At 42.5% G+C, this 10,523-nt stretch overlaps 1 protein-coding gene across 4 annotated transcripts in view; it reads left to right on the top strand.

Annotated features, from left to right (window-relative positions):
• tspan37 (tetraspanin 37) overlaps positions 1 to 3,339 on the top strand; it is a 3,529-nt gene extending 190 nt beyond the window's left edge. The window contains exons 2-8 of one of the 4 annotated variants that reach the window (XM_029756835.1): positions 105 to 188; positions 666 to 857; positions 948 to 1,075; positions 1,714 to 1,812; positions 1,890 to 2,042; positions 2,201 to 2,284; positions 2,469 to 3,339. In XM_029756835.1, coding sequence (XP_029612695.1) covers positions 185 to 188; positions 666 to 857; positions 948 to 1,075; positions 1,714 to 1,812; positions 1,890 to 2,042; positions 2,201 to 2,284; positions 2,469 to 2,552 — 744 coding nt within the window. In that variant the 5' untranslated portion in view covers positions 105 to 184 and the 3' untranslated portion in view covers positions 2,553 to 3,339. The remainder of the gene's footprint in view (positions 1 to 104; positions 189 to 665; positions 858 to 947; positions 1,076 to 1,713; positions 1,813 to 1,889; positions 2,043 to 2,200; positions 2,285 to 2,468) is intronic. The other 3 variants (XM_029756834.1, XM_029756833.1, XM_029756836.1) reach the window with 3 other exon arrangements.
• The last annotated feature ends 7,184 nt before the right edge of the window (positions 3,340 to 10,523 follow it).

Genomic DNA, 10,523 nt, shown 5'->3' with positions numbered 1-10,523 from the left:
TGTTTCTTCATATTACAACTTGACATTCTGCTGTGGTGGAATGTCTGTGATGTATGAAGTAAACCCCGTGACTAAGTAAATATATAACTTCTTCAAACACACAGAGCACTGCTGTTTGAGATAAAATGGGTGAAACAAGACGACGAGCTTTAAAAATAGTTATTCAGATAACTTGCCAATTTCTATGGGTAAGATCTTACAGTACTAAGCAAATCCGATACAACGCTGACCATAATGTGCTTCTGCTTTGTACGTCATGTAAAACTGTTTACGCTAACATACGTCAAGGAATGGCAAATTATTATACCTATTGTAATATTTAACCTCAGCCTATTGCATATTTCTATGCACTCTTGATATGTATTGTTCATTTTATCCACTGAAAAACTATAATGTATATTGTTAAGACAGAATGTGCTTTGCATTATCTAGCCAACAGCTTAGAATATGTCATGAAGTGTTTCCACCACTCTTTGTCTCGCCTCAGCGCTAATGGGATTTCATTATTTTACAAGAGCACACATACATATTTTCTGAAAGATATACATTAACATTTCTTCAAATAAGATTTTTTTTTTTTTTAATTAGTTATTTCTGCACTGCACCATCACAAGAATGATTTACTACTGAATGATATGATAAACACTGTCTCCCTCCATCTCTAGCTGGCAGGTCTGGTGGTAGGTCTGAGTGGTATGTACCTGTTGTTGAACTACAGACACAATGGCATCTTCTTCGCCCACACATACATCATCCTCCCAGCATGCCTAGCTCTGGCCAGCGCTACTCTCCTATTGGCCAGCGGAGGACTGGGCATCTGGGTGTCCCTCAGAAAGTCAGCCTTGCTACAGGGTGTGGTGAGTTTTTGCGTGTACTTGCGTGTGTCTGAATATAATAAAATGTATATTTTTGCTTTTCATAGCTCTGATGCTATGCTTCCTCTACAGTTTGGGATACAGCTTATCATCTTATCTGTTGTCATGGTGTTTGGCCATTTCAGTTTGTCTATCTGCTGGTCATGGTTTTCTGCCTGGAGGCGACTGCTGCTGCTCTGGCCTATGTCAACGCAGGGAAGGTACTTAGATCTATATGGCTTTACAAAACTACCAAAAGTGCACACATCCCCATATTTGACATTCTACACTGAGTGTACAAAACAATGAGGACACCTTCTCTTTCCATGACATAGCTTTCAGCTGCTCAGTCTATGATCCCTTATCGATGTCACTTGTTAAATCCACTTCAGTCAGTGTAAATGAAGGGGAGGAGACAGGTTAAAGAAGGATTTTTAAGCCTTGAGACAATTGAGACATGGATTGTGTATGTGTGCCATTCAGAGGGTGAATGGGCAAGACAAAAGATTGAAGTGCCTTTGAACAGGGTATGGTAGTAGGTGTCAGGCGCACCGGTTTGTGTCAAGAATTGCAATGCTGCTGTTTTTTTTTCACACCAGTTTCCCGTATGTATCAAGACTGGTCCACCACCCAATGGACATTCAGCCAACTTGTGGTAATCATTGGAGTCAACATGGGCCATCATCCCTGTGGAACACTTTTGACACCTTGTAGAGTCCATGTCCCGAGGAATGGAGGCTGTTCTGAGGGCAAAAGTGCGGGGTGCAACTCAAAATTAGGAAGGTGTCCTTAATGTTTTGTACACTCACTGTATGTTATACTTATGATAAATAACATGATGTGACTTACCTGCTTTCAGGTGGACTCTGAGCTGGCTCCCTTCAGTAGTGTTTTTCAAAGATACACAGGAAGCAGTCAGGACCCATACTCCGATGCTGTGGACGCCACACAGAAAGAGGTGTGTGTGTGTGGGGGGGGGGGGGGGAGAGAATCTGAACTGATCTAATGACTATCTGTGATGTGAATCCTTTCCAGTTACAGTGCTGTGGAATCTATGACTACCGTGACTGGTTGGCCACGCCCTGGTTTAACCACAGTGGGCAGGGCAGTGTACCTCGCAGCTGCTGTAATTCCACCTATCACACCTGTAACGGTACCCTGGAGCTGCCCGGGCTACTATATCCAAAGGTGTGTGTATATATACACATACACACACACACACACACACACCAGCCCTGGCCCTCTGTGGTGATCCAAAGGTATGTACATGCATACACACCTGGGCAGAATTTAATTCCAGTGAGATGTCACTCCCCTTACCCAGGTGTGTGTGTCCTCTCCCTCAGGGCTGCCAGGTGAAGCTGGAGGAGGCCTTGCTTTTTGTTCTGCATCTCATCATCTGGTCAGCTCTGGCAGTGGTGCTAGTGGAGGTGGGAACCACTAGAGGGCACTGGGGAGTATAGTGGAACAACAAGGGTCACGTAGCAGAACATTTTACAACAGAAAATAAAAATGGGTGTTTCTTATTGGACAAGATCGGATACAGTAGTGCCTGGTGTAACCATACTAGTCTCTCTCTCTCTCTCTCTCTCTCTCTCTCTCTCCCCCTCCCAGACTGTAGGGTTTGTGAGTGTGGCTCAGCTGATGAGTGACCAGCCTCTGTTGGAGTATGGAATACTGGACAGGGAGTGGGCCTGAACCAGAGTGGCAGAAAGTATTCTGGTCTGAGAATCTACTTTAGAAGTACTATGTCCTGCAACTTGGTAAAGTTCATGATGCTGTGGACCTTAAAGGCCCAGTGCAGTCCAAATTATAATTTTTTTTTGTCCCCCCCCCCAGTGTTTTTATATAATATTTCCACACTGAGGTTGGAAGAATACTAGGAATTTGTGAAAATACTGATAATGCCCTTTTAGTGTAAGAGCTGTTTGAAAAGACTGCTCTCTAGTGGTGTGTGTGTGTGTGGTTCTAGTTGTCTGGGCAGCTCCAGAGCACCTAGGGTACCATTACAGGTCATTGACGTAATCATCCCCGATCTTGTTGGTGAAACTGCTTTAAAAGAGTGATTATCTTGCTTTCACTAAACTAATGTATACACATCTGTGAAGGGAGGAAGGTGTACTCTAAAAGTGTTGGAAAGTACACCTCTGCATACACTTCCTTCGTTTCATAATAATCAACTGGAATATGTAATGGCCACAATGTTTTGGTTTGTCTGTTTTGTTTTTGTTCACTGATGTAGATGCATGCTTGTTAAAGAAACCACTCCATCAAAATAAATTATCAACATGTCACATGTCCTGCAGATGACATATTAATGACATTTTTACACTACCCTGCATGGCTTTTGAGTAATTAACTGGTTGAAACTATGTTGTGTGGCTATTGTTTGATTGTAACTTACCGGTATGTAGCTGGGTGATTCTGCAATTTAGGGTACTTTGGCCCTGCAAGCTTTCAGAAATTAAAAGTTATTGAAACACCATTTTACCAGTATTATAATTGTCTTTGATTTGTCTAGAAAAATATCTGATAATGGCTGCTATCGTTCAGGAATGTGTATATATTTTTCTCAGACAGCCATAGACACATTTTATTTCCATCATGTCATTAAACATGAATTTTAGTTAATGAAATATATAATTAATTTAACACATTTCTTATACATTTGTGTATTAAGTGATTCAAGGTTTTCCTAATAGTAACAATTCAACACGACACCTGAATTTATAGACTTGCCTTTGTGACAGCTGAAAAAGATCATGAAAAGTAAGATATTTCCACCCAACCTTTTTTTGGAGATTATGATAGTTTCCCTATATAAACCAAATCAATGTAAGTTATACATAATATACTAATGTACTTCAAATATATGGGTGTGGGGGAATGACATGGTGTGGTGGACATCTGTTTTAAAAAAAAACACACAAACAATATTTTATTGCAAACATTTTGAATAACAACCATTGTTAAACATTTTATAAGACACAGTAACATTCCAAAAGTAGCCGATGGGCATAGCTCAAGGAAGTAGGCCAGTGTTTTTGAGAGATGGGCCCGGATAGCAAAGGGGTCATCCGCACGGAAGCGCTCAGTGAGCAAAGTGAAACTATCCTTTGTGGTATATTTCTAATCGACCTGGCCCGGGTATCCTGGAAGGATATTGACCCTCATCCCGTCAGTAGAGGATGCCTGGTTGCTCTTTAAAAGTGCTTTCCTCACCATCTTAAATATCACATTTATTTATATAGCCCTTCTTACATCAGCTGTTATCTCAAAGTGCTGGACAGAAACCCAGCCTAAAACCCCAAACAGCAAGTAATGCAGGTGTAGAAGCACGGTGGCTAGGAAAAACTCCCTAGAAAGGCCAAAACCTAGGACGAAACCTAGAGGAACCAGGCAATGACGGGTGGGCAGTCCTCTTCTGGCTGGGCCAGGTGGAGATTATAACAGAACATGGCCAAGATGTTCAAATGTTCATAAATGACCAGCATGGTCAAATAATAATAATCACAGTAGTTGTCGAGGGTGCAACAAGTCAGCACATCAAGAGTAAATGTCAGTTGGCTTTTCATAGCCGATCATTGAGAGTAGCTCTACCGCTCCTGCTGTCTCTAGAGAGTTGAAAACAGCAGGTCTGGGACAGGTCAGGGTTCCATAGCCACAGGCAGAACAGTTGAAACTGGAGCAGCAGCACGGCCACGTGGACTGGGGACAGCAAGGAGTCATCATGCCAGGTAGTCCTGAGGCATGGTCCTAGGGCTCAGGTCCTCAGAGAGAGAGAGAGAAAAAGAAAGAAAGAAAGAAAGAAAGAGAGAATTAGAGAGAGCATACTTAAATTCACACAGGACACCGGATAAGACAGGAGAAATACTCCAGATATAACAGACTGACCCTAGCCCCCCGACACATAAATTACGGCAGCATAAATACTGGAGGCTGAGACAGGAGGGGTCAGGAGACACTGTGGCCCCATCCGATGATACCCCCGGACAGGGCAAAACAGGCAGGATATAACCCCACCCACTTTGCCAAAGCACAGCCCCCACACCACTAGAGGGATATCTTCAAACACCAACTTACTATCCTGAGACAAGGCCGAGTATAGCCCACAAAGATCTCCGCCACGGCACAACCCAAGGGGGGCGCCAACCTAGACAGGAAGACCACGTCAGTGACTCAACCCACTCAAGTGACGCACCCCTCCTAGGGACGGCATGGAAGAACACCAGTAAGCCAGTGACTAAGCCCCTGTAATAGGGTTAGAGGTAGAGAATCCCAGTGGAGAGAGGGGAACCGGCCAGGCAGAGACAGCAAGGGCGGTTCGTTGCTCCAGAGCCTTTCCGTTCACCTTCACACTCCTGGGCCTGACTACACTCAATCATAGGACCTACTGAAGAGATGAGTCTTCAGTAAAGACTTAAAGGTTGAGACCGAGTCTGCGTCTCTCACATGGGTAGGCAGACCATTCCATAAAAATGGGGCTCTATAGGAGAAAGCCCTGCCTCCAGCTGTTTGCTTAGAAATTCTAGGGACAATTAGGAGGCCTGCGTCTTGTGACCGTAGCATACGTGTAGGTATGTACGGCAGGACCAAATCGGAAAGATAGGTAGGAGCAAGCCCATGTAATGCTTTGTAGGTTAGCAGTAAAACCTTAAAATCAGCCCTTGCCTTAACAGGAAGCCAGTGTAGGGAGGCTAGCACTGGAGTAATATGATCACATTTTTTGGTTCTAGTCAGGATTCTAGCAGCCGTATTTAGCACTAACTAAGCATGCCCCATTCAAAAAATGTAGAACTAAGAACAGATCTAGCCCTTGGTTCACCCCAGACTTGACTGCCCTTGACCAGCACAAAAACATCATGTGGCGTACTGCATTAGCATCAAATAGCCCCAGCGATATGCAACTTTTCAGGGAAGTCAGGAACCAATATACACAGTCAGTTAGGAAAGCTAAGGCTATCTTTTTCAAACAAAAATGTGCATCCTGTAGCACTAATTCCAAAAGGTTTGGGACACTGTAAAGTCCATGGAGAATAAGAGCTCCTCTTCCCAGCTGCCCACTGCACTGAGGCTAGGAAACAATGTCACCACCAATAAATCCACGATAATATAGAATTTAAATAAGCATTTTTCTACGACTGTCCATGCTTTCCACCTGGCTACCCCTACCCCGGCCAACAGCTATGCACCCCCTGCAAAAACTTGCCCAAGCCCCCCCCCCCCCCCCCCCCCCCACACTTCTCCTTCACCCAAATTCATACAGCTGACGTTCTGAAAGAGCTGCAAAATCTGGATTCCTACAAATCAGCGGGGCTAGACAATCTGGACCCTCTTTCTAAAATTATCAGCCGAAATTGTTGCAACCCCTATTACTAGCCTGTTCAACTTCTCTTTTGTATCATCTGAGATCCCCAAAGATTGGAAAGCTGCCACGGTCATCCCCCTCTTCAAAGGGGGAGACACTCTAGACCCAAGCTGTTATAGACCTATATCCATCCTGCCCTGCCTTGCCTTTCTAAAATCTTCGAAAGCCAAGTTAACATACAGATCACCGACCATTTTGAATCCCACCGTACCTTCTCCACTATGCAATCTGGTTTCTCGAGCTGGTCATGGGTGCACCTCAGCCACGCTCAAGGTCCTAAACGATATCATAACCACCATCGATAAGACAGTACTGTGCCGCCGTCATCATCGACCTGGCCAAGGCTTTCGACTCTGTCAATCACCGCATTCTTATCGGCAGACTCAACAGCCTTGGTTTCTCAAATGATTGCCTCGCCTGGTTCACCAACTACTTCTCTGATAGAGTTCAGTGTGTCAAATCGGAGGGCCTGTTGTCCGGACCTCTGGCAGTCTCTATGGGTGTGCAACAGGGTTCAATTCTCGGCCGACTCTTTTCTCTGTATATATCAATGATGTCGCTCTTGCTGCTGGTGATTCTCTGAACCACCTCTACGCAGACGACACCATTCTGTAAACTTCTGGCCCTTCTTTGGACACTGTCTTAACTAACCTCCAAACGAGCTTCAATGCCATACAACACTCCTTCCATGGCCTCCAACTGCTTTTAAATGCAAGTAAAACTAAATGCATGCTCTTCAACCGATTGCTGCCCGCCTAGCGTCACTACTCTGGACGGTTCTGACTTAGAATATGTGGACAACTACAAATACATAGGTGTCTGGTTAGACTGTAAACTCTATTTCCAGACTCACATTAAGCATCTCCAATCCCAAATTAAATATAGAATCGGCTTCCTATTTCGCAACAAAGCCTCCTTCATTCATGCTGCCAAACATCCCCTTGTAAAACTGACTATCCTACCAATCCTTGACTTCGGCCATGTAATTTACAAAATAGCCTCCAACACTCTACTCAGCAAATTGGATGTGGTCTATCACAGTACCATCTGTTTTGTCACCAAAGCCCCATATACTACCCACCACTGCAACCTGAATGCTCTCGTTGGCTGGCCCTCGCTACATATTCGTCGCCAAACCCACTGGCTCCAGATCATCTATAAGTCTTTGCTAGGTAAAGCCATGCCTTATCTCAGCTCACTGGTCACCATAGCAGCACCCACCCGTAGCACATGCCCCAGCAGGTATATTTCACTTGTCATCCCCAAAGCCAACTCCCCCTTTGGCCGCCTTTCCTTCCAGTTCTCTGCTGCCAATGACTGAAACGAATTGCAAAAATCACTGAAGCTGGAGAAATATCTCCCTCTCTAACTTTAAGCATCAGCTGTCAGAGCAGCTTACCGATCACTGTACCTGTACACAGCCCATCTGTAAATATCACACCCAACTACCTCATCCCCATGTTATTTAATTTTTTTGCTCTTTTGCACCCCAGTATCTCTACTTGCACATCATCATCTGCACATCTATCATTCCGCCTCTGTGTCCTATTTATTGCCTTACCTCCCTAATTCTTACTACATTTGCACACACTGTACATAGACTTTTCTATTGTGTAATTGCCTGTACGTTTGTTTATCCCATGTGTAACTCTGTGTTGTTTTTGTCACACTGCTTTGCTTTATCTTGGCCAGGTCGCAGTTGTAAATGAGAACTTGTTCTCAACTAGCCTACCTGGTTAAATAAAGGTGAAATAAAAGAATAAATCCAACACAGGTTGGAGAGTCACCTGCTTGTGAGAATCGCCAAAGTGAATTGCCTGGATTTCACTGGTGTATTTACACAGGTAGTTCTCTGCAAAGACTCAATGAGGTTCTCAATGTTGTTGCAGCTGATCACTTTGTGATGCTGTAGTTTGTCCGCCATGAACTGGAGGTTGGCGTGGGTTTTGCAGAGGCATGTGTCCTTTTCCTGGACTGTTAGCTTTATAACCCAAAATACGTATTTTAAAGAATTCATAGTAGGACATTTTAATCTCTGAATATTCCCTCTTAAACTTCTGATAAAGGATCTGATTTGTGCCATTCAAGAAGCACCTTGTGCTTTTTTTTCTTGTTCCTAGTTAGTTTGTCCTTTTTCCCTGTTGTTGCTCTACACTCTTAAAACCTGTTGAGGACAGACGTTCCGCTAGCGGAACCCCGTTCCGCCAGCGGGACCCCTAGCCAACAGCCAATGGGATAGCAGGGCACGAAATACAAAACATCAAAAATCGAATAATTCAAATTTCTCAAACATACGATTATTTTACACCATTTTAAAGATACACTTCTCCTTAATGCAACCACATTGTCCGATTTCAAAAAGGCTTTACAGCGAAAGCAAAACATTAGATTATGTTAGGGCACCACCTAAACAAGAAAAGCCACACAGCCATTTTCCTAGCAAGGAGAGGCGTCACAAAAAACAGAAATACAGCTAAAATTAAGCACTAACCTTTGACGATCTTCATCAGATGACATTCATAGGACATCATGTTACACAATACATGTATGTTTTGTTCGATCAAGTTCATATATATATATCCAAAAACAGCATTTTACATTGGCGCGTGATGGTCAGAAAATGTTTGCCTCCCAAAACTTCCGGTGAATGTGCACATTAATTTACAGAAATACTCATTATAAATGTTGACAAAATATTTAACAATTATTTAAAGAATTATAGATACACTACTTCTTAATGCAACCGCTGTGTCAGATTTCAAAATAACTTTACGGAGAAAGCACATTGTTCAATATTCTGAGTACAGAGCTCAGCCATCAATGCAAGCTATACAGCTACCCGCTAAGTCATGGCATCAACAAAACTCTAAATTAGTTTTATAAATCTTTCCTTACCTTTGCTGATCTTCGGCGGAATGCACTCGCAGGACTCCCACTTCCACAATAAATTTTCATTTTTTCGATAAAGTCCATCATTTATGTCCAAATACCTCAGTTTTGTTGGCGCGTCCAGAACACTATTCCAAAGGCACGATGCGGGAGCGCAAATCAATAGCCGAAAAGCTCAAAAGTTCCATTACCGTTTGTAGAAACATGTCAAACGATGTTTACAATCAATCCTTAGGGTGTTTTTAGCATAAATAATCGATAATATTCCAACCGGACAATAGCGTATTCATTACAGAAGAAAAAAAAAATGCTAGCCATGCGTGAATGCGAATGAAGTAACTACATGACCTCAGACAGTCCATTGCTTGAACCGTCTGTTATTCCGTCAAATTTCACCATAGAAGCCTCAAACAACTTTCTAAAGACTGTTCACATCTAGTGGAAGCCTTAGGAAGTGCAAAATGACCCCACAGACACTGTAGTTTCAATAGACAATGGTTTGAAAGACTACAAGTCTCAGACTTCCCACTTCCTGGTTCGATCTTTCTCAGGTTTTTGCCTGCCATATGAGTTCTGTTTTACTCACAGACATCATTCAAACCGTTTGAGAAACTTCAGAGTGTTTTCTATCCAAATCACTAATAATATGCTTATTCTAGTTTCTGGGCCCGAGTAGTAGGCTGTTTAATTTGGGTGCATTTTTCATCCAGCCGTGAAAATACTGCCCCCTATACCGTAACAGGTTTTAAAAGAAAAGGTTCCTGGAGTATCCTTTAGGGGTTCTTCAAATTGAAACTGTGGGGGAACCCCTATAAGCTCTTTGAAGAACCCTTTGAACGGGTTAATCAAAGAACCCCTCTTAATGGATCCTCTAAGAGCCATTTGAAGAATATTTTGGGGTTCATTTTTGAACTACCTCCCCTATTATTATTATTATTATTAATAATAACACACAACAATAACAACAATAACACAATATTTTTGTAGTCAGTGTTTATAAAAAATTCTACCACAAATTAAAGAAATTATAGCCTGTTTGGAAATGACTGACAATAAAAATATATTCTCTACACAAACAATTTTTACATCACATTTGGAACAACTGTCTGCTGCAGCCATGCGCTTCAGTGTCACAATAAGTTTCCATGGTAACTAAATTAACATTCTCACCACTACCAAAGGACAGGTATATTTTGTATTAAAAAAACAATATAAAGGGCATACTCACTAAATATTGGTATAGATTTTATTTAACTGACTCTTTCTCTAGTAGATAACATGATATAATGTGTAATTATTAAGGTGTTCTCATAGAAAAACATAGTTCAAGCTCAAAAGTCTGCGTCAGGGACAAGGACAAAACAGTGAAATTGAGGTATAAAATGCATCTGAAAAGTTGCTAAAATACTTGA

Source organism: Salmo trutta, chromosome 6 (genome assembly GCF_901001165.1).
Source record: "Salmo trutta chromosome 6, fSalTru1.1, whole genome shotgun sequence".
In the NCBI taxonomy this organism is placed as follows: Eukaryota; Metazoa; Chordata; class Actinopteri; order Salmoniformes; family Salmonidae; genus Salmo; species Salmo trutta.
Note: the sequence above shows the minus strand (reverse complement) of the source record. Positions and strands in the feature narration are given on the sequence as shown.